This window comes from Sparus aurata, chromosome 23 (assembly GCF_900880675.1).
Source record: "Sparus aurata chromosome 23, fSpaAur1.1, whole genome shotgun sequence".
Lineage (NCBI taxonomy): Eukaryota > Metazoa > Chordata > Actinopteri > Spariformes > Sparidae > Sparus > Sparus aurata.
The window spans coordinates 14,811,435-14,835,905 of NC_044209.1; the positions used below are offsets into that span (position 1 = coordinate 14,811,435).

A 24,471-nucleotide genomic window follows, 5' to 3' on the forward strand; every position below is an offset into this window, starting at 1 on the left:
AGCTCTGGGCTTCATTGATGAAATGATGTCTAGTCTAATAGTAGTATTTCAGAGCTCGTATGTCTTGTGTCTAATAGAAATGAAGATAACTTAGATTGGTCTAAGGATAAATGAAACAGTATCTTACTTAGCCTATGGTTTTATATTCTTTCTGTTGTGTTGAAAATTGTGAATGTTTAATACAATTATAACAGGTCAGTGAGATCCATTTCAGTGTTTTTTAAGTTTGAGAAAAATGGATAAGCACAAGATCTAATTGTCTATGAACTGTTTATACTGTATGTTGACAATTGTTGAACAGGCATTTTGTGACGTAGAAATAAAGTTATCACTCTTCAAAAGACAAATACGATTATTTCCAATTATTTTGCACCAGGAACTTTTTAAAAGGATAAAAATATTATCCTTTATGGAAGGGAAATACTCAGTACTAACTGAGTAGGTGTTCTGGGGTGTTCTGGTGACCCACTAGTGGAATCCTGTCAACAGGTAATGTTGCAATCATCCTAGTATCTCTCAACCCAGGATTTCTGGTGAAATCTACTCTATATCCAATAAAGAAAAAAAATACCAAATTCAGATTTTTTTAGGCCAATATTGGCATTAAAGAGAACAAATTATACAAATCTGACAATAATATATCTGCCTATATTTCACTACACTTTCAGGCATTGAAGCCTCAAATGTGGTGAATAAGAGTCGTAACAGATGTATGTACTAGGGCAGGACATTTTACTGTAGAACATAAACGTTACTATCAAATAAGACATTCATAGTAAAAAAGAATTTCTCACCCTGCACGGCAGAGGAAACACTCACTGTCAAACCTGGACCTGCACAAACTAGTTTTTGTTCTGTACATGTATGTGATGCAATTTAGAATTTATATGTGCTAAAAGGCAAATAATAAGCCAAGCATTAGTCTAAATCTCATTGTACAGCCCATGTAGTAGGATGAATACACTCAATGTCAAAATTTGACCTACAGAGAATATTTTGTCCCACACCTGATGACTACCAGATTACCAGATGACTCACAGAATTACTCCTCTCTTTACCAAATCATTCCACTAAAAATAAATGATACATTATAAAATAATAAAAACAAACCAGCTTTTTACATTTCTACAGGCACGTGGCTGGTAAACACTAACAAATACTGAAAGGGACAACTAGATCTCTTTTCTTGAATACAGACCAAGGTTTTGTCACAGCTGTATTACCCCACTTCCTGCTCTGTTTAAGTTTCATTTACATGGAAACAGTAACTGCCTGCTCACCCACAAAAACAGAGATCAGCTCAAACACACCACATACTTCACAACAGCAGACCAGGGTGAGCCCTTTTATTTTTGTTTACTAGCTTTTGATCTACTGTGACACTATTTCACATAAATTAAGCATGTAACTTGTGCTATTTGTGAGTGTTCTCTCCTCTTTGTGTTACTATCCCTCAAACGAAATCTGTGGAGCTACTAAAAGAGAGTGTGGGCTGCTAAAAATTGTAACTTCGGAAGGTAGTCAGTTGAATAGATAAACTCAGGCTGCTAAAGCCTCTTAATAAACTTAAGAAAAACTTTGGCATGCATCTTTGTACAGAACGAGGACCGTGAATTTTGGCCCTGATCTTTCTTACACTGGTGTTAGGTCTGTCTTGAAAATAAGATGAAAAACCTGTGTTCATTCTTATATATAGTGGTCTGTCTATTGTTTTAAAAAACATGTTAAGAATTGTCAACCTAGCCTAGGTGTTAAAATGACCTATTCATCACAGTTATAATTATCATTAAATGCATCTGGATAACTTTTTCAATATTTATACAGGATGATGAAGATGTCAGGAAGAGTTACCAGTTGCTGTGTAGCTCTGCTCCTTGTCCTGACCTCTGTGTCAGCTGCACACAAAAAGCTCAATTCAATCAACGACTTGAAGAAAATCAACTACGGCCAGGCAGTGCCCAAGCACAGTCTTTTGCTGCTTCATTGGTTTGCCAACGTAGTTGACATCAACCATAACAATGTCATGCGGCTGACCTTTGACCTGGACAGTGGGGATTATGGCTCACATTATTACAGCAACTATGAGGAACTGTTGGACCCACTGCCTCGAGGACACCAGTACTACACTGTTGGCAATCTCTATCAAGACACGTCCGATCAACTTCCAGATTATGTTATCGATCCCCCAATGGAGTATGAGGGAGAAAACATGGACAGGATCATAATTAGAGTCCGGGGGCAGAGAATAGACCAGGTGTACATCACACAGCATTATGACACTTCTGAGTATCAGGGGACACCTTATGATCCAGATCATACCTACCAGATCACTGTTAATCTTTTAAGACAGATAAGAGCATTTACTGTGAGAGATGGCCAGCGGCCACTGTTGAGCCTCAGCAACCGCTATAGAATCAACGCTGATGATGCCTACATCAGACACACATGGGGTAACCTTGCTTGCCTGGGACTATTCTTGTTTATTGTGATCACTGAAAAGCACTCCTGGAACCAAAGCAACAACAAACCAGAAAGCAACAACAAACCGGAAAACAACAAACCACAAAAGAGACTAAATGATTGTGGTGATGTTTCGCTGATCTGCTGTGTTTTTATTTTATTAATATATATATTTTTTATTTTTGTTTTTTATAAGAGATGAGAAGAAATAAGGGAGACCAGTGTTTCTATATTTTTCCAAACCAAAGGTGCACTGGCGTTGTTTTACAGGGTTAATGAGGGCCATGAAACCAGCATGATCTGTTGTTGGGAACAACGAATCAGGCAGTTACATAAGGAACCAAGAATGTGACTTATTTACTATTACTATTTTGGCATTAAAAACAAATTCTAAACTGAAAAAGGAAACAATGGCAATGAAAAATGTGTATTTGAAAACTTCTATTGACATTGAATAGTTCCACTGAAAAATAAAACGCACATAAAAAAATCCAAACTGAATCCAAACAAATCCAGAATGAATGTAGCACCATCTTTAGATGACTCATTTACAATTTTTATAATAACAATACTTCTGTTCGTCTGTCCCATCCTCTTTTTCTGAGTACATTTCTTCAAATGTGACACAAGCATCCATTCAAGGGTGAACTGATTAGATTTAGGTGGTCAAAAGGTCAAAGTCACTGTGACCTCATAAAATCACTTTCTGGAAATGGAAATGCCTGGAAAAACTACAATAACATAAAAAAAGATCACAACCAAGATGACATCATATTTTCATTATACCATTAAGGGATGTCTGCAAAATAGCAGGGTTTTTTTCTCAAATACTGCAGAAATTCTTCTTTATTACAAAAGTATGTGAACTGAGCAAAAGTATTTTAATTGTATATGATAGTCTACTGCTCTGGCATGGTAAAGCTTCATGTTTCATCCATTTAACTATATCTAATCTTACAGTAGTGACTCACTATTTCATCCTGTGTCTGATAGAGACGAAGAGAATGTAAATTGATCTGATGGATAAAATAAATCGAAGGAGAAGCTTTGTGGTCCGATATGGACAACCTGCCTTGATTATGTAATGCTTTAAATAAAACCAGAGTATACTCCATTTGTTTGTGTGTAGTCTTTCTGTAGAGCTAAGAATGATGTGTTTCAATAAACTATATTGCATCAGTCAGACCCAGGATATTACAGAATCAAGTTTCATCTATCAGCTCTACTATTGAACTTCCCTGTTACCATTAGCAGAGCTGGTTTCAGTTTCGTTTATGGGGAAACATTAAGTGCCGCTCACACATAAAAGCAGCAGTGAGATCAAACAAATCAGATTCTTGACGGCAGAAGACGAATGCAGGTGAGTACTCTTATGATCACAAGATTTTGATTTACAATGACATTATTACACATGACTGATGGGGCATCTCAGGTCTTCTTAGTGAGGGTTCTCTGCACTTGTGCTACCGTCCCTTTAATGTTCCATGTGTACATGTTGTACAAAAAGGTTGTAACTGGGAGGATACACAAATATTTGGATTGGTGTTCATCCGAATCAGCGGTCTAAGAATATTGTATTTACGGACAGTGAAGCCCCTTGAGGGCAATTTTGACTGGTTTGACTTGAAGTGCATTGTGATCCCTTCACAATTCTAACCTGAATATTGTTTAAAAACTGACAGGAAAATGTGTCAACCAGTCCATTTATGTTTGAATTACCTATCCATCAAAATAAGAACAAATACTTTATAACAGATCTATCAAAATCGTGAAAATAATCATTAGCTCCATCGATAAAAAAGGTGAACAAGTACCAAACAGGGGTTCTTATGTATAAAGTAATCTGCCTTCCGGCATCTCTACCTATTTTTTTCCAAGCTATTTTGAGTTTAACTCACATTATCATACACATTCTACAAGAAGAAAGAATGATTTACATATTCCTTTCTGTAGGACCTCTGTTGCTAAATTCTCATTTGTCTATCAAGGTGCAGTGCTGTGGAATGATATAAAACATTTTTTAGAATCTAGTTTCTCTATAAATACATTTAAAACCAAGTTCAAACAATACCTACAGTCCTAGTCACATCTTTGCATCATTGGGTTTTAATTGAAATGAATCTGCAATTTTATGGATATTTTCTGTTTGTTGTTTACTGTGTTTTTTTTTGTTTTTTCCCTTTTTTCTTTTTCTTTTCTTTTCTTTTCTTTTTCTATTGATTGATTTGTTTTAGTGATTTTGTATTGAGGGGGAGGATTTTATATAAGCCCTTTGGGTTTCTTTTCCTCTCCTGCACAATTATTTGTCTTTGTATTATTAAACAGAATTCTTGTTTTATCATTGTGCATATAAATAAATAAATAAAATAAAAATAAATAATTAAGACCCATGGTATTGATTTTAGGGGTGTCAAGATTTTGATTCTGAATTAAACAGACAACCCAACTCACTTACCATTAGCCTGCAGGGGCACTTCCAGATAAAATACTGTGTGCAAAGTACGATCAACTGATTAGTACTAGTTTACTCTGACAGCACCTGAGATGTCGGGTTTATCTTTGAGATCCTTCATTTACTGTATGGGAAAAGAATTTACTCCATAAAGATTTAAGAAACCAAACTTTGAAGCACACTGAATTTGTGTCTGTTGTTGTTTATCACTTAATTCCAGAAGTGACATTTTTTGTTACACTCTGAAACCTTTATTTTAGCCTTGCCTAACCCTAACATGCAAAAAGCCACCAGTAAAAAGTCGTCATGTTGAGAAAAAAAAGGTTGTTGTGCTTTACAAGTCAGGATGCGTTGGTCTAAAAGTGAATTTAAAAAAATCTAATCGTATCATGACACCCCTTATGGATTGCGAATGTACAGTAAGGTTGAATAATGTGAGCATTAACTTTTAAAATATCTGTACAGGATCATGAAGATGTCAGGAAGAGTCACCAGTTGCTGTGTAACTCTGCTTCTTGTCCTGACCTCTGTGTCAGCTGCACACAAAAGGCTAAATTCAATCAAGGATTTAAAGAAAATCGACTTTGGCCAATCAGTGCCCAAGCACAGTCTTATGCTGCTCCACTGGTTTGCCAATGAAGTTGACATCGACAATAACAATATCATACAGCTGACCTTTGACCCGAACAGCGATTATGGTTCACATCATTACGGCAACTATGAGAGGCTGTTGGACCCCCTGCCTCAAGGATACCGGTACTACACTGTTGGCAATCTCAATCAAGGCAGGTCCGTTCAATTTCCAGATTATGTAGTCCATCCCCAAAGGGAGTATTTGGGGAGAAACAGGGACAGGATCATAATCAGAGTCCAGGAGCAGAGGATAGACCAGGTGTACATCACACAGCATTATGACACTTCTGAACATCAGGGGACACCTTATGATCCAGTTCATACCTACCAGGTCACTACTTACCTGTTAAGACAGATCAGAGAGTTTTCTGTCGGGGACGGCCACCAGCCACTGTTGTACCTCAGAAACCGATTTGGAAGTAACGCTGATGATTACTACATCAGAGAGACATGGGGCAGCCTTGCCTGCCTTGGACTGTTTTTGTTTATTGTGATTGAGGAGAAGCACTTATTAAACCAACGCAACAACAGACCAGAGGCAAACAACAGACCAGAGGCAAACAACAGACCAGAGGCAAACAACAGACCGGAGGCAAACAACAGATCCTTAATCATAGACAGGCCGGTAATCATCTACAGGCCGGAAAACATCGATAGGCCAGTAAACATCGACATGCCGGTAGACATTGACAGGCCGGTAAACATCGACAGGGCTGTAGACATAAACATACTGGAAAGCAGCAACAGACCGGAGAGACGCAACAGACGTAGTCATTATGGTTATTGTGCATTGGGGCTTTGCTGTTTTTTGATATTCATTTTAGCGTTATCAATAGTTTTTTGGGCATTGTTTTGGCAATAATTTTGAAAACCTGCTGCCACAGCCTTAAAATCTTATGAAATGTCATCAAGTCACAATCAAATGACCTCATGGAGCTGTCCGCTCCACTGAACCCAAATGAACAGTTGTCTGTTCACTTTCCACTTTAACTATGAGCCACTGGAACAGTGAAAGACTCCAATCACTGGCAAAAGCATGACAATAAAATCAGCACTTGTTCAAAACCAGACTCAAAACCCACCTGTTTAAAATTGCCTATTCACTCCACCCCTAACTGTTACCCCTAACTGTTACACCGCCCTACCTCTATTGTTGTTCTATTTAATTGTTGCACACTGTATGTTCACTGATGTTTTGAAATGTTGTTAATTGTATGGTTTTCTTTCTTTGTATTTGGATGTTTGAATGTTGTTTTATTAAATGTTTTAAATTGAATTTTTTTTTTTTTTTTTTTTTTAAATCCATTGTTTTTTTTTTTCTGATGTCCCTCTGTAAAGTGTCCTTGAGTGTCCTGAAAGGCGCTTTGTAAATAAAATGTATTATTATTATTAAGAGCAGCACTTTCTCCTCAGCCAGGATGACCAACAGAGCAGATGATCAAAAGTAAGCTAAGAGTTTCTACTGTGTTTTGGTGTCTGTCTCTTAGTTTGACACACCAACTACAGGGACAGGGACTTCAGGGTGTTTACACGTAGAACAAAGCCCTTTTCCTGAGCTGCCCCAGGCAGTGGGGCTAATGGGGCTCTATCCCAGAAACGGTTGTCAACGGTTACAAATGACTGTAGGAGCAACTACCATGGGTAGGCATCTCCTTAAGTTTGCAGATGATACTGTTTTAATTAGTCTGCTCCAGGAGGGAGAGGTCGATCCTGGGTGTGTAACAACCACTTAATTAAAGTTAAAATGTCACAAAACTAAAGATATGGCCATCGACTTCAGGAAGACTTCCCACTTAACCTTCCCAACTATAATCATGGGCTCATTTGTTGAGACGGTTGAGTGCTAAAAGTACCTGGGAACAGCAGTCGAAAAGAACTTGAACCATGACCTCAATACATCTGCAATCTGCAAAAAGAGCCTGCAGAGACTTTATTTTTTACGTAAATTGAATACTTTTAATGTGGAAAAGACACTGATGGCTTTATTTTATAAATCTTTTATTGAATCCATGTTAACCTTTTGTTTAATTTCTTGGTATGGGAACCTCACAGTGCAAAACAAAAATCCAAGTTTTGAATGGTTACGGTTGATCCTGTCCAGCTCTGACCACCCACTCTTGGAGGAATTTGTTCTTCTCCCTTCTGGGCATAGATACAGGTCCCCCAGGGTAAAAACCAATAGGTTTAAATTTTCCTTCGTTCTAAGTGCAATAAATGCACTTAATTTGCACTAAACCTTGATTGCACTGCTCAGCAGCACTTTACTAGCAGCACTTTACTATGGCTACTAATTCAATGGTTTGATACGTTTACTTTTAATCTTTTGGTTGGTTGTTTGCCGTTACTGTGATTCATGTCCTCTTTATGTTGTCTTTGTGTCATTTTTTGCCCTCTACTGTAGATCAAACTTCCCCTCGAGGGACAATAAAGACCTGAACTGAGCTGCTGTGGACAGGAAGGGTTTCAGAGGTGTAGGGCGATGTTAACATGCTTGTGATTAAAAGGGCAAATCTTCAATCACTCATTTCAAACTGTGTGCCATCACAGTCTTCAAGGTTTAGGTCTTCCCCAGACAGTCTTTCCATTTTATTCAGAGTACAGGGCCATTGTAACAAATTCAGTGATCAGCATGTCTTCCAAATTGAGAGAGGGGTGGTGATCAGTGAATAAAGGCGGCATAATGTTTGCTTGGACACGCAGACTTTGACCGACAAGGCAAAGTTTAATAACCGCAATGAATTTTGCCTGCCTGTAAAAATTTGCATAACATCACATGAGATCAAAGACAGCGTGATAATGTTACATTTTACTATAACATAAAGGAAGGTTTAACGGTTTGTATCATACCAAAAATCACATCTGGACATTTTGAGCTTTGTAGCCCGATTTACAAGATTGCAGTTTGTTAACAACACAAATTTGTCTTTATTACAAATGTATTGGCACGGGGAAAAATGCCATTTATTGTATGATAGCACACTGCTCTGGTGTGGTAACAAAGCATGTTATAAAATATATTAAAAACATGTAACATGGTCTAATGTTATATTAGTGACTTACTGCCAATTCATCTTCTGTCTGATAGAGATGAAGAGGAAGTAAGATAAATCAAACCAACAAGTGAAAGACTACGTATGATAAGGCAAGCCTTCCCAGCTAATGTAGAGTGCAATTCAATTATAGCTGTGTATTTTTTCTGTATTGTTGAAAACTGTGTATTTATTAAAGTATCATGTATCACTCAGACCTATGTCGTTGATTTTTTAAGTTTATGAAAAACTGATGAGCGCAAGTTTGATATATCACATCATAAAGACAACTTTCAATATGCTCATTCTACAGACAATTACAGGAGAGCAACACAGAGTTAAGGATACTACTTATATCTGGTGGTATATGCTTCAAGATCAAATGAGTATTGCGCCATTGTATCTTATAACTGCTTATAATTTGAAAATTGTTGAATATGCATTTTGTGATATAGGAATACTCTTATTTGTCCTAAAAAGACAAAGAGTATTTCAAATTTCTTTTACTAGAATTTGTAGTATAACCCTTTAAAAGGGATAGAAAGATCATCTAAAACCACCACACTTTTGGTTCAATTGTTTTGTTGCAGCTAATCTTTACGCCACATTATGCTGCACACCGTCCAATCTTTTTAGGCAAGAATGAACAAAAACATTTAAATCAGTATATTTCATACCACTTTAACGCAATGATCCCTTAAATTTAGTGAGGATGAGTTGTGACACAGATATGCAAAAGGTCTGGACATTTTGCAGTAGAACTTTACAACTAGGGAGCAATGCTGCCTATAAAACATCTACACTCTGTGGTTTCAAATAGTTCTGTGGTAAATAAATACTGGCTAATAATAAGCCAGCCACAACAGCAAATGTCCTTGTTCCACACCTTCCAGTCCAAAGGATACACTCACTATCAAACCTACCATAATTCCTCGTGATGCTCATTACAGTGTTGTTTACATGGAAACATTAACTGCCTGCTCTCACATAAACACAGAGATCAGATCGCATAAATCAGATACGTGACGGCAGCAGACAAATGCAGGTGAGCTCCCTTATTTTTCTGATTTGTAGTTTTACATTTACCGTGACATTACAAATGATTGGTGAAGCATTTCAAGTCTTCTTGAGGGTGTTCTCCTCTTAGTTTAACTATCCCATTCTGTGGAAATATTTATTTTTTCTGAATCAAGGGCATCAGGATATGTACTTGAGGTTAATTTGTGATATGAGATATTGGGTTGTATAAAAAAAAAAATGTCTCGACTGGATTGACTTGAAGCACATAAAGGATCCCTTCCCAATTATTATCTGACTCTTACTGGTCAATATGAGCAGGAGGGATAATAACAAGAAGCAAAACCTGTTTCAGTGTTCCTAAGGCATCCTAAGTATTGTTTAGACAGACAAGTAAATGTGTCAACCTATGCGTTAGGTGTTAGGATACCTATTCATCAACATGCCCAAGTGGCATATGTAATCACGAACATGGTAGAGATTTGGAGGGTACAGTATGGATGAATAACGTGAGCATTAACTTTTCAAATATCTATACAGGATCATGAAGATGTCAGGAAGAGTCACCAGTTGCTTTGTATCTCTGCTCCTTGTCCTGACCTCTGTGTCAGCTGCACACAAAAAGCTCAGGTCAATCAGGGATTTAAAGAAAATCAACTTTGGCAAATCAGTGCCCAAGCACAGTCTTTTGCTGCTCCACTGGTTTGCCAACACAGTTAACATCGACAATAACAATATCATACAGCTGACCTTCAACCCGAACAGTGATTATGGCTCACATCATTACGGCAACTATGAGGGACTGTTGGACCCGCTTCCTCAGGGATACCGATACTACACTGTTGGCAATCTCAATCAAGACTTGTCCATGTCCATGCAACTTCCAGAATATGTTGTCCATCCCCAAAGGGAATATTTGGGGGGAAACAGGGACAGGATCATAATCAGAGTCCAGGAGCAGAGGATAGATCAAGTGTACATCACACAGCATTATGATACTTCTGAACATCAGGGGACACCTTATGATCCAGTTCATACCTACCAGGTCACTACTTACCTGTTAAGACAAATCAGAGAGTTTTCTGTGGAGGACGGCCAACAGCCACTGTTGTACCTCAGAAACCGATTTGGAAGTAACGCTGATGATTACTACATCAGACACACATGGGGCAGCCTTGCTTGTCTTGGACTGTTCTTGTTTATTGTGATTGAGGAGAAGCACTTATTGATCCAACGCAACCAACGGCCAGAAGCAAACAACGGACCAGAAGCAAACAACAGACCAGAGGCAAACAACAGACCGGTAATCATCAACAGGTGGCTAAACATCAACAGGTGGCTAAACAACGACAGGCCGGTAAACATCGACATCCCGGTAAACATCGACAGGCCTGTAGACGTAAACATCCTGGAACACAGCAACATACCGGAGAGCCGCAACAGATGTAGTCATTATCGTTATTGTGCATTGGGGATTTGCTGTTTGTTAATATTCATTTTAGTGTTATTAATAGTTTTTTGGGCATTGTTTTGGCAATAATTTTGAAAAACAAAAATATTGCTGCCACAGCCTTAGAATCTTATGAAATGTCATCAAGTCACAACACATGATCTCATGGAGCTGTACACTCCACTGAAACCAAATGAATGGTTGTCTGTTCACATTCCACTTTAACTATGAACAACTGGAACAGTGAAAGATGTCAATCAATGGCGAAATCATGACAAATAAATCAATGACAGTACTAGAACAGCACTTTCTCCTCAGCCAGGATGACCAACAGAGCAGATGATCAAGAGTAAGCTAAGAGTTTCTCCTGCGTTTTGGTGTCAGTCTATAGTTTGACACACCAACCATAGGGACAGGGACTTCATGGTGTTTACAGGTAGAACAAAGCTCTTTTCCTGAGCTGCTGTGGACAGGGTGGGTTTTGAGAGGTGTAGGGCAATGCTAACATGCTTGTGATTAAATGGGCAAATACTAAATCACTAATTTCAAACTGTGTGCCATTACAGTCTTCAAGGTTTAGGTCTTCCCCAGACAGTCTTTCGCTTTTATTCAGACTACAGGGCGATCGTCATAAAGTCAGCGATCAGTATATCTTCCTAACTAAGAGAGGGTTAATGATCAGTAAATAAAGGCGGCATAATGTTTGCTTGGACCTGCAGACTTTGATCGACATGGCACAGTTTAATATCCGCAGTGAATTTTGCCTGCATGTAAAAATTTGCATAACATCACATGAGATCAAAAAAAGCATGATAATTTTACATTTTACTATGCCCTGAAGGAAGGTTTAACAGCTTGTATTATACCAAAAATCACATCTGGAGATTTTTAGCTTTGTAGCCCGATTTACAAGATTGCAGTCTGTTAACAACAACACAAATATGTTTTCATTACAAATGTGTTGGCACTGGGAAAAATGGCATTTATTGTATGATAGCACACTGCTCTAGTGTGGTAATAAAGCATGTTATAAAATATAATAAAAACGTGTAACATGGTCTAATGTTATAGTGACTTACTGCCATTTCATCTTCTGTCTGATAGAGATGAAGAGGAAGTTAGATAAATTACAAGTGAAAGTCTATATATGATAAGGCAAGCCTTCCCAGCTAATGTAGAGTGCAATTCAATTACAGCTGTGTATTTTTTTCTGTATTGTTGAAAACTGTGTATTTATTAAAGTATCATGTATCAGTCAGACCTATGTCGTTGATTTTTATAAGTTTATGAAAAACTGATGAGCGCAAGTTTGATATATCAAATCATAAAGACAACTTTCAATATGCTCATTCTACAGACAATTACAGGAGAGCAACACAGAGTTAAGGATACTACTTATATCTGGTGGTATATGCTTCAAGATCAAATGAGTATTGCTCCATTGTTTTTTTTACTGTTTATAATTCAAAATTTGTTGAACGTGCATTTTGTGATAAATTAATTCTCTTACAGACAAATAAGATTGTTTTAAATTTCTTGCACTGGAATTTGTAGTATAACTCTTTAAAAGGGATAGAAAGATCATCTAAAAACCACCACATGTTTTGTTCAAGTGTTTTGTTGCAGCTAATCTCCACGCCACATTATGCTGCACACTGTCCAATCTTTTTAGGCAAGAATGAACAAAGAAATTTAAATCAGTATTTTTCACACCACTTTAACGCAATGATCTTAAATTAAGTGAGGATGAGTTGTGACACATATGTAAAAGGCCTGGACATTTTACAGTAGAACAATACAAGTAGGGAGAAAAGCTTCCTACAAAACATTTATGCCCTGTGGGTTTCAAATAGTTCTGTGATAAATAATTACTGGCTAATAATAAGCCAGCCATAACAGCAAATGTCCTTGTTCCACACCTTGCAGTCCAAAGGATACATTCACTATCAAACCTACCATAATCCCTCGTGATGCTCATTACAGTTTTGTTTACATAGAAACATTAACTACCTGCTCTCACATAAACACAGAGACCAGATCACAGAGATCAGATACGTGACGGCAGCAGACAAATGCAGGTGAGCTCCCTTATTTTCTGATTTGTAGTTTTACATTTACCGTGACATTACAAATGATTGGTGAAGCATTTCAAGTCTTCTTCTTGAGGGTTTTCTCCTTTTTGTCTTACTAAGTGCTTACTGTGGAATACTGATTTTATCTGAATCAAGGGCATCAGGATATGCATTTGAGTTTAATTTGTGATATGAGATATTGGGCTAAATATATATGAAAAAAAACCCCATCTTGACTGGAATGACTTGAAGTGCATTAGGATCCCTTCCCAATTCTTATCCAACTCTTACTGGCTAATATAAGCATGGATGAATAATGTGAGCATTAACTTTTCAAATATCTATACAGGATCATGAAGATGTCAGGAAGAGTCACGAGATGCTGTCTAGCTCTGTTCCTTGTCCTGACCTCTGTGTCAGCTGCACACAAAAAGCTCAAGTCAATCAGGGATTTAAAGAAAATCGACTTTGGCACATCAGTGCCCAAGCACAGTCTTATTTTGCTCCACTGGTTTGCCAACGCAGTCAACATCGACAACAACAATTTCATCAGACTGACCTTTAACCCAAACAGTGATTATGGCTCACATCATTATGGCAACTATGAGAGGCTGTTGGACCCACTGCCACGAGGATACTGGTACTACACTGTTGGCAATCTCTATCAAGACACGTCCATTCAATTTCCAGTTTACGTTATCGATCCCCCAATGGAGTATGAGAGAGAAAATATGGACAGGATCATAATTAGAGTCCAGGGGCAGAGGACAGACCAGGTGTACATCGCACAGCATTATGACACTTCTGAGTATCAGGGGACACCTTATGATCCAGATCATACCTACCAGATCACTGTTAATCTTTTAAGACAGATAAGAGAGTTTTCTGTGCGAGATGGCCAACGGCCACTGGTGCATCTTAGAAACCGCTTTGGAAGTAACGCTGATGATGGTTACATCAAGCATACATGGGGCAGCCTTGCTTGTCTTGGACTGTTCTTGTTTATTGTGATAGATGAAAAGTACTTACTGAATAAACGCAACAACAGACCAAAAAACAACAGAGTGGAGAACAACTACAGACCAGGAAATAACAGCCCGGCAAACATCAACAGAGTGGAGAACAACTACAGACCAGAAAACAATAGATTGGAAATCTACAACAGTCTGGAAAACAATAACAGACAAAAAAATTACTATCATTGTGCTTTGGCGATCTTCTTTTGTTTATTCATTTTATTTTTTGTACTAAATGTTTTGTCAGCATTATTTTTGCACACCACTGAAGAATCATTGCAGCCGCTGCCTTAAAATTTCAGTGGTTCAATGATTTTCAGTTTTAATTCTTTGTCATTGTTTTCGTGTGGACAGGAGGTGATAAAGGGAGGGGGCAAGGACACCATGCTTGTGATCAAAGTTAAAATTAACTGTGTGCTTCGAGGGGCTGAGACCCAGTCAGTCATTCAATTGAATTCATACTACAGCACCAGAGTCAAAACAAATGAGTTAAAGGCTCTATGGTCTAGACAGCTTGCATTGATAATCAATGATGTTACTTCAAGTACTTTTTTCTGCAGTGTCGAAAATTGTGTTTTTATTAAACTATTCGGTCTCTGTCAGAGCCATGTCATTGTTTTTTAAAATGTACTTTAAATTCAAGAAAACTCAAGCAACTGTTCAATGTGTCAACTTTAACTATCCTTGAACAAAAAAAAAAAAACACAGAGCCACACAAAGAGTTATGCTTACTACACATATCTGGTTGTATATGCTTTAAGATCGAATGAGTATTGGTCCAACATTGTTTTTGACTGCCTATATTTTGAGGATTGTTGAACTGGCATTATGTGATTTTTAAAATATCACAATTCATGGAGGGGAAAATTTTGGAAAAAAGGAATAATCACTTTTTAAATTGGGCTTCCTGGTGACCCAATAGTCTAAAATCACTACAACCCTGTTGCAAATCCGTCAGGAGAACTTTTGTTGCAGTGCAATCCTCGTTTCTCAACCCACTAATTCTTGCAAATTCTGCTGTGTGTTGTCTAATAAAGGGAAAATGCATTATTCACCATTATTTTTTAGGCCAATAGCTGCATTAAAGTGAACAAAACAAATCTGACAACAATATACTGGTCTATGTTTCACCACACTTTCAGATAATGATTTCTCAGATTTGGTAATGAAGAGTTGTGACACTGATATGTACTGGGGGGGCATTTCACTGCAGAATATAAACTTTATAGATGACAGCAAATTTTGAACAATAGTCTTCAATGGAAATTACAACAACACTATAATGAAAATATAACATTTGTTAAGTAGCAAAAATGCATAATAATGCAGCCTACAAAATATGGATCAGTGCTAAGTGTATACAGGATAACCCCTTGATTCCACTGAGCATGTCTCTGTTACCTGGCATGTGTGGCACTGTTTTGGTCCATCCTCCACATGGCTTCATATCCTACTGGGAGCGTTTTAGGAGCAGAGCCTCATGCCTGCCTGATATTGTTGAGTTGCTCAGATGATTTGGTTGAGTAGTCTATGCAGTTAAAAAATGTCATTACCTGACTGTTATAAGTGTGTTTTTTATTAATATTTATGACTTTATTGTGCTGCAGAGCCTGAGTCTACCCAGGGTGTTTTATTTTGAAAATTGACTGGATGCTCTCTGCCGTTCAGCTGTCTGACTTCCTGTCTGGTTCAATGTGCTCTGTGCAGCTTGACACAGCTATGGTCCGCTTTCGTCAAAAATATACTCCATGCATGTTCTCTGTTGAGCAGAGCGGAGGGCATGTCTGAGAGTCTGCTGAAACATGCCGTGGCACAGCAGGTGAAAACACACGCATTGTTTAGAGCAGAGACAGCCCAGTGGACTAGGTTTTTATTTTCTCTCTTTACAGTCATTCTACTAAAATGTGCAAATAAAATATGAGTTTTTACCATTTCTATAGACATATGACTGGTAAACTGCAATAAAACACTGAAAGAGAGTACCGCTTTTGTTTTCTGATATACAGAGGGAAGTTTCATTCACAGAGATTTATTATTGAACTTCCTGTAACCACTGCCTTGCTAGGTTCAGTTTCATTTACCAGTAAACACCAACTGCCCGTCCTCACCCAAACACAAAGATCAGATGCTTGATGGCAGCAGATGAAAGCAGGTGAGCTCTCTTATTTTCTGATCGCTAGTTTTTGATTACCATGAAAGTCTTTTACATAATAGGTGAAAAACTGAACTTTGTGAGTGTTGTCAACTCTTTAAGACATTTGGCTGTGTAAAAAACACTTTTGAGTATTGACCTTACTAGGAATACTTTCAAGAAGCAGAACCTGTTTCAGTGTTTCTGTGACTGCCTGAGTATTTTGTTTAGACAGACAAGTGAATGTGTCAACCTATCCGTGAAGTGTTAGATTATCTATTCATCAAAATAAGAACAAATATTATATAATATTATAAAATCTTAAAAAATAAGAATAAGATGCATCTCTAGTTACACACAGATATATCGATTGATAAGGTACAGTATGGGTGATTAATGTGAACATTAACTTTTTACATGTTTATACAGGATCATGAAGATGTCAGGAAGAGTCACCAGTTGCTGTGTATCTCTGCTCCTTGTCCTGACCTCTGTGTCAGCTGCACACAAAAAGCTCAATTCAATCAAGGACTTAAGAAAATCAACTTTGGCCAATCTGTGCCCAAACACAGTCTTATGCTGCTCCACTGGTTTGCCAACGCAGTTAACATCGACAATAACAATATCATACAGCTGACCTTTGACCCGAACAGCGATTATGGCTCACATCATTATGGCAACTATGAGGAACTGTTGGACCCCCTGCCTCAAGGATACTGGTACTACACTGTTGGCAATCTCTATCAAGACATATCTGAGCAACTTCCAGATTATGTTGTCGACCCCCCAATGGAGTATGAGGGAGAAAACATGGACAGAATCATAATTAGAGTCCGGGGGCAGAGGATAGACCAGGTGTACATTACACAGCATTATGACACCTCTGAACATCAGGGGACACGTTATGATCCAGATAATACTTACCAGGTAACTACTAACCTGTTAAGACAGATCAGAGAGTTTTCTGTGCGGGATGGCCAACAGCCACTGTTGCACCTCAGAAACCGCTTTGGAAGCAACGCTGATGATTACTACATCAGAGACACATGGGGCAGCCTTGCCTGCCTAGGACTGTTCTTGTTTATTGTGATTGAGGAAAAGCACTTATGGAAACGCAACAACAGACCAGAAGCAAACAACAGGCCGGTAAACATCGACAGGCCAGTAAAGATCGGCAGGCAGGTAAAGATCGGCAGGCCAGTAAACATCGGCAGGCAGGTAAACATCGGCAGGCCAGTAAACATCGGCAGAACCGTGGACATAAACAGACCGGAAAGCGGCAACAGATGTAGTCATTGTGGTTATTGTGCTTTGGGGTTTTGCTGTTTTTTTACAATTATTTTACCATTAATAGTTTTTTTGGCATGGTTTTTGCTAAAAAAATGATACATTACTGCAAAATTATTGCTGCCACAGCCTTAAAATCTTGTGAAATGTCATTAAGTCGCAAATACATGACCTCATGGAGCTGTCCACTCCACTGAACCCAAATGAACGGTTGTCCGGTCACTTTCCTCTTTAACAATGAGCACCTGGACCAGTTAAAGACTTCAATCCCTGGCAAAATCATGACAATCAAATCAGCAACAGTATAAGAACAGCACTTTCTCCTCAGCCAGGATTATGACAGTCTTCTTTCACTGACAATTTTTATTTTATAAGCAACTGTTTCTATTCAGTGACAGTAGTTTTCAGATTGAATTCTCAGTTGCTGTTTTGGTGTGGAAGGGTGGATTTTGAGGAGAGGGACAAAGCGACCATGATAATATGCTTGTGATTTAAGGCCAAATACTTCAAATCACCCTTAACAAACTGTTTGCTTTGAAGGCCTGAGAGTCATTAGGATTTCATTCCTACCCAGTCATCTTTTCCCTACGAAGAGAAGAGGGGGTGATCCGTCAATAAAGGTGGCGTAATTTTTGCTGAAACTAAAAAAAACTGCGGACTTTGACCAACATGGCACTGTTTGAAACATCTGTTGTAAAAAAACTTAGAATGACATTTTAATTGATTTTGCCCACCTGTAAATATATCTATATTTTTTTAATCACAAAGGATCAAAAACAGAGTTTTCAGAGTTTTTTGCATTTTATTACAAGAACTGAAGTTTAAAAGGGTTGTGTTTCACCCAAATCTTGACATTTTGATTATTGTACCATACTGTGTTGTATGCTTACGCACTGGTCTGGAATGGTGATAGAACAAATAGCAGAAGAAGAGAATGTACATTTATCTGATGGATAGATGAAGTGAAAGACTCTGTGGTCTCATATGGACAGTTTTGAGCCTTCATTGATAATGTATGTACTTGAATCATGGCTGTGTTTTCTTCTGTAGTGTTGGTAATTGTGTTTATTAAACTATAATGCGTTGGTCAAACCCATGTCAGTTTTACTTTATCTTAAGTTCAAGGAAACTGGATGAGCACCAGTCAGACGTGTTTTTGAACACCCACACCCACATACAGATTAAGGTTTTATCAGCAAGACCAGTTCCATCCCTTGTGACATGCATGAGTCTTTGCTTCTCGCCAAGTCCCAGGCAGGCCTATCAAAAAGGCCTTTATGTTTGTGAGAAATAGATGAATACTGTTCTAATGTGGTGAAACTAGGATAGCACTCAGCAGGCCAGCACAAGACCCAGCAGATCATAAGATAATGAGTCATCATTAAAAACTGTTGCAGACTCAGCTTTAAGAAAATAAGAACCAAAGGTTCCTCTTGAGAGTGAAATAGTAAAGTGCCAGTTGTTAATGATAAACAGTCACTGCTGTTTGAACAGTTTGAAAAAAAGAAGTCTAAAAGCTGACACCAGTTGGGTCAATTTGAGGAGGAATGGTATTTTGTTAAAAAAAGATCTTACTCTAGCCACAAAATCAGATAAATAAAATATTTAAATAGAGTGGGACACATTTGTTTTCATGTTAATGAATATACTTAATACACAGAAGTGAAAGTAATTAATCACTGGTATTTTTCTGCAGAAAGGTTTCTTTTCATGCAGTTCAGTTCTATGAGCCTTCTAGGACATTCACAGAACCAAACCACATCAATTATTTGTATTCCTTACTTCATTATTTAGAATTTATAAATGAATTGGCTTCATATATGGAATGTAAAAAACACAACAAATACTTATTTCTAATGTGTTTATCATTCATGAGCTTTAGATGGGCTGGTCAGCACCTCGCATGGCAGCCATCACCATCAGTGTGTGAATGTATGAATTACTGTAAGTTGATTTTGACAAAAGCATCTGCTAAATGCCCCTTATATTAAATCAATAAATTAGCTGTGCCTCCTACTTGCCAATTTAATGCATGACATCACAGCTCAACAATGGGATTGGGTTTTGATAAACTTTTCATATTTTATCTTCTGCTGCTAAATTGTATTTGCAATATTATTATAATATCAATAATATTATTATATCATATATTTGCAAGCAGCTTCTGAATCAATAAACACCATCTTATTTCGACCGGTAATACAAAAGTATTTAAAAAAAGGTCAGTGTTGGTGATGAGAGGGTTTGGGAGGAATGGATTATGTTGATGTTTTGGTCTTGCAATTACTTTATTTTTTTATATACTACGTTAATCCCAAATTGGGAAATTATTTTTTCCACTCTCATTTAGGGCTGGGCGATATGGACTAATAGTCTTATCCCGATATATTTAGGCTGAATATCGATATAGGATATATATCCCGATATTTTTATGCAAAGTGAGAGCAAATGTTCAGTCAAAGTCAAAGCCAAATATGACATGTGGGTGGGAATTTCGTCATTTTAGGGGCAAGTCCATTTGGCCTTCACTTTTTTTTTTGTCAGGGGCACCAAGGCCACATGACAGGGCACAAAGGCCACTGAGTAAAAATTTGTTGATTTACCTTTCAGACTGATACCATAACATCCTAATTTATAATAAGACATGGATTATGTATTTAAACATTTTTTTAAATACCAATATCAAGTTAATGTTACATTACAAAACAGTTTTTTTTTTAAGTAGGGTTAGGGTGAGGTGAGTTTTGTGACACTACACTGAATATTAGTGTTACTAAATATTTCTCCCAAATAGAAATTCCTCAAAATTATGGCAAAGCACATTTTTTCCAAACAAAAAAATTGTAGAATAACCAGCAGGAGACCACTGATGTGTGGAATGATTTTGGTGACACTACACTCTGAATAATAGTGAAGTTATTGAATATTTTTTGTAGTTTCTCTTTTCAGTGTTGCACTGTCCCTGCGCCCTCGTCTCACAGACGGCTGACCATACAGACCAGAGTTAATATCCAGCCGCTCGTTTTGATGAAAATACGGTTGTAGCTCGTTGTCTTCCTTACTACCGTAGGAAAGAGCCGTCAGTTGTGTTTTAACAAGGTTTCACTTATGAGTTATTGATCCGGGAAGTTCGAATCTGTGAATATATTTCCAACTTTACCGGACTAAATCCTACCACATAAGTCAGTTACGTATCATGTCAAACCGGCTGAGCTCGCTCGCTGTGCTGCAAGTTTCGTTGTTCTGTTTTGAGACGCTGCTGCTGTTTGAGAGACTTTCACGTGAGATCATCGTGATGATGAGGCTCCACCTGCGCGAACCGCGAACTCACTGAAGTTACTGTGAGTGACTAGCCTACTGTGCACTCAGGTGGCTGTAATTCAAGGCAAGCTCTCTACGCTGTCCGTTGGCCGTGTGATGATTTTTTTCACGGGGTATCAAGGCAAAAGTGCGGGGTAACGGCGGCCACCAAAGTGTTTGTTGAAGAGTGCTGGAGTGTCTGTTCCAGCCCCTCCCCTCTCTGTGCATGAAAGAGGAGGGGCGCGGGGAGCAGTGCAGAGAGCCCCGGGTCAGCGGCTTGCCTGGAGCAAGGATCACAGCGCAAATTTGAACTATATCGATGTATGCGATATGGTCTAATTCCATATCACATTTAAAAAATATATCGATATAAGTTTTATATCGATATATCGCCCAGCCCTACTCTCATTACACACAGGCTTGCACACACACAAACACACATGCAGTGTAGAGGAAATGAGTGAAGGGGCTGCCACACATGCTACAACGCCCAAAGAGGAGTGTTAGGGGCCAGTGCCTTGCTCAAGGGCACCTCTGGAATGCCCAGGATGTGACCTAGCATTCTCCAACTGCCAGTCCACATCACATAAATGACTGCGTTTTGGCTCACTTCCACACTCACACACTTCATCTTCACAGATAAAAGCAACAGCTTTCAAATTTTGTCACAATAAGTAATGACAAGTTATGGAAATAAAGGGAATAGCAGAAAAAAGAAAACAAAATCAAATAATCCCTTCACTTCCATTTGTGCGTAGAACACAATTAGTCAGGGATGCATATTTCTCTACCCAGTCATCCTTATTTAACAATAACTAAGTTTATGCTTGCAAAATAACAGTGCCTTTTCCCAGATATTAAATCGACTCTGTAATATGCATCATAGCAGCAAAGACAAAACAAATCAAGCTCTAGGCATTGGACAGGAAACTGAGACAGGCAGTTTACAGAATGAATGAACGAATGTGTGTGACAGTAAACATGAGATCACATCCTGTTGAAACACCACAAAACTGGATACAGATGCTCATCATTATTGCAGACAAATCAACTGAAATGGAGCATGTCATTACAGCTCCTTGTACTTTACAGCTGCCACATAAACAACCAGCTTATCGCTTATCAGCATGTTCATCATTCACTCGTTTTTGGGCAAGCGATTCTTGTCATCTGTGTAAGAATGAATGTATACGATGAATACATGTGTGCACATGAGCACAGACACATAAACATGCAAAGAGCCCAGAGGCAGGTAGATCTCAGTACAATGTCACATGAGCCCTAAAGGAAATATGTCATGGGCCAAACAAACACACTGACAGCGTCCAACCGGATCCAGGACTGACACAAGCTGGCACAAAAGTAAACAACACAGATGTAAACTGAAAATAGTCTTCCCTTTCTGAAAAACAGCAAAATGTTTATGTAAAAATAACTAGAATTTTCCTGAATGTGTGGTGTGTGTACGTGTTGAGGAAATGGAAAGTAAATTGTAATTTTGGGAATGTCGTCAAAGTAGTGTAGTCTGTCTGTTTAGTTTTACTCCCGAATGACTAGAGGTTAAAGTGGGCTTTTCTCATTTTGTTTTCCCCCTCCAGACGGCCTTTACAGGAAATCACACTCTTTCCTGCACGCTTTATGTCGCTCTCCATTTTTCTCCTTCTACCATTCTGCCCACTGACACTCCTCTCTCTCTCTCCCTCTCCACCTCCTATTTGCTCCTCGCATCTTCAAGAGCTTCTTTCTAGCAGGGCCTCCCTCCCTTGACATGCAAGGCTGAGCAGGAAAGTGGTAATCTGAGCCGAATGTGGCAGACGTTGAGACTTAATCCTCTCACTTTTCCTTGTCCAATTCTCTTTTACTGACATAAGGCCACATTTTAGATTTTTTAGCATGCATATTTGCTGACTGGCTCACCAACACTGTGGCTCCAATGAAACTATAGAAAAGAAATATCCTCAGTAAGAAGCAGAAGTCAAATTAAATCACAAGCTGTGTGCAAAGGAAGTGCAGTGAATAGAGAGAGAAACAGAGAGGCAACACACAGCATAAAAAGTGGAAATTGGAGGCTTTCTATTTTTATGTTTTATGACCTCCAGATTTGGAATGTATCACCTCCCAGCCGCCTACGCCTGGATACAACTCAACCAGTGAGAGGAACCCATGAGCACAGCTGTCTCCAGATAACAGTCACACACACACACACACACACACACACACACACACACACACACACACACACACATACCACTATGAAGATGAGCCATTCTAATAGGATAAGAGTTAGTGAAGGAAACTGCATAAACAACCAAGTGGAGATTTTGAAACCATTGCACAAAACCAGCACAAATAAACACATATCTCCAACTATTACAAGAAACAGTTCAAAGCTCAAACTCTACTTAAGCCTTCTCATAAATGTGCAAAGATTAATCCATTAATCAACAAGGTGCTCGAAAAGAAATCAGTTCCCAATGATTTTGATAATCAATAAACATTTGAGTATATAAAATAGTTGCTAGTTTTAGCTTTAAAGGATTTACTGCTTTTAATGACAATTAAAGTAATGACAACAAGTAAATTATGATTATCTTTAAATTTGGGACTATTGGTTGTACAAAAGAAACAATTTGCTCGCCAGAATTAGAAAAATTGCTGAGCATTTTTTCACATTTCTGTCACATTAGAAAGATTAAACAATTGATAGATTAATCGATAATGAAAACTTGTGAATTTGCACAATAAAAGATGAATATATGCCCCTGAAACTGTGGAACATGGCCTATCCTCTTTAACTCCTAGCTGCATACATGCTGCAACTCATTAGACTCAAGAAGACGCAGATGAAATAAACACACCAAGCAATTTTGCTAGTCATGAAACTTTACCAATAATTCAGCTTAATATGCAGAGTTTGTCCTGAAGGTGGCACTAAAAAAAAGGTCATGGGGTAACATTAAACATTAGGTTTCATCCACTCAGGATGAAAAATATTCTCAGCATATAGCAAAGATCAGGGGTAAATTTAAAGGATTAGGACCACTTTCTTGGAAATAGGAATATCCAGAAACAAAATGTCATGGCATTTATGTCAAAGGTACACCTCAGGGATTCTTCACTCTAGACCAACATGGTGGTTGAACAGACTGACCAACTCTGTCATCATTACGCCCTGCTAGATTTAGGGCAAAAGAGTAAAACAAATAAAAATTGTTCCATCAAATCCCATAAGGCTTTATTGTGGGATGACTGGTATAAACGCATAACACTGTACAGCCTCATTCTTCCACTCTTGACCGGGTCTACCCGAGAGGTTATCCAACAGAACAATGACTCACCAGTATGCAGTATCTTACCACAGTTATGGGACATTTCTCTTTGGTTTTGTCTCAGTAAAAACAAATTTATGGTGCACATTACTACAAAAACATTTGACTCTCAGTTTGAGCTTGGCATCATCCCCATAATACATGTCTGAGAGGTTAGTAAGCACTGGCCAAAAATCTAAAAATATTTTTGCATTAGGTTTTTTTATCTTTTTACATGTTACTGGAACAACAGGTATAACAGTGAGGTATAACTTCTTACATCACAAAAGTACTGCAACCAATGAAAAAGACACAG

The 24,471-nt window shown here is 38.2% G+C and overlaps 4 protein-coding genes and 1 long non-coding RNA gene across 8 annotated transcripts in view; 4 read left to right on the forward strand and 1 right to left on the reverse strand.

Moving 5' to 3' along the window:
- Positions 1 to 24,471, reverse strand: part of septin9a (septin 9a) — an 87,675-nt gene that overhangs the window by 29,150 nt on the left and 34,054 nt on the right. The gene's annotated exons all lie outside the window — the stretch shown is intronic.
- Positions 1,248 to 3,574, forward strand: LOC115575518 (uncharacterized). Its single transcript, XR_003982680.1, has 2 exons — positions 1,248 to 1,336; positions 1,825 to 3,574. It is a non-coding gene; the product is annotated as an uncharacterized LOC115575518 (long non-coding RNA).
- LOC115575514 (uncharacterized) lies at positions 5,349 to 6,756 on the forward strand. Its single transcript, XM_030407660.1, has one exon. It carries the CDS (start codon positions 5,382 to 5,384, stop codon positions 6,405 to 6,407), a length of 1,026 nt encoding a protein of 341 aa, XP_030263520.1. The 5' UTR covers positions 5,349 to 5,381; the 3' UTR covers positions 6,408 to 6,756.
- Positions 9,561 to 12,301, forward strand: LOC115575516 (uncharacterized). Its single transcript, XM_030407661.1, has 2 exons — positions 9,561 to 9,619; positions 10,132 to 12,301. Exon 2 carries the CDS (start codon positions 10,136 to 10,138, stop codon positions 11,129 to 11,131), a length of 996 nt encoding a protein of 331 aa, XP_030263521.1. The 5' UTR covers positions 9,561 to 9,619; positions 10,132 to 10,135; the 3' UTR covers positions 11,132 to 12,301.
- On the forward strand, positions 13,024 to 14,818 carry LOC115575517 (uncharacterized). Its single transcript, XM_030407662.1, has 2 exons — positions 13,024 to 13,119; positions 13,463 to 14,818. The coding sequence occupies exon 2, from the start codon at positions 13,467 to 13,469 to the stop codon at positions 14,421 to 14,423; it is 957 nt and encodes a 318-aa protein (XP_030263522.1). The 5' UTR covers positions 13,024 to 13,119; positions 13,463 to 13,466; the 3' UTR covers positions 14,424 to 14,818.

Coding starts and splice junctions, on each gene's coding strand:
- LOC115575514 (XM_030407660.1), top strand. CDS start 5,382: ATGAAGATGTCAGGAAGAGTCACCAGTTGCTGTGTAACTCTGCTTCTT.
- LOC115575516 (XM_030407661.1), top strand. CDS start 10,136: ATGAAGATGTCAGGAAGAGTCACCAGTTGCTTTGTATCTCTGCTCCTT.
- LOC115575517 (XM_030407662.1), top strand. CDS start 13,467: ATGAAGATGTCAGGAAGAGTCACGAGATGCTGTCTAGCTCTGTTCCTT.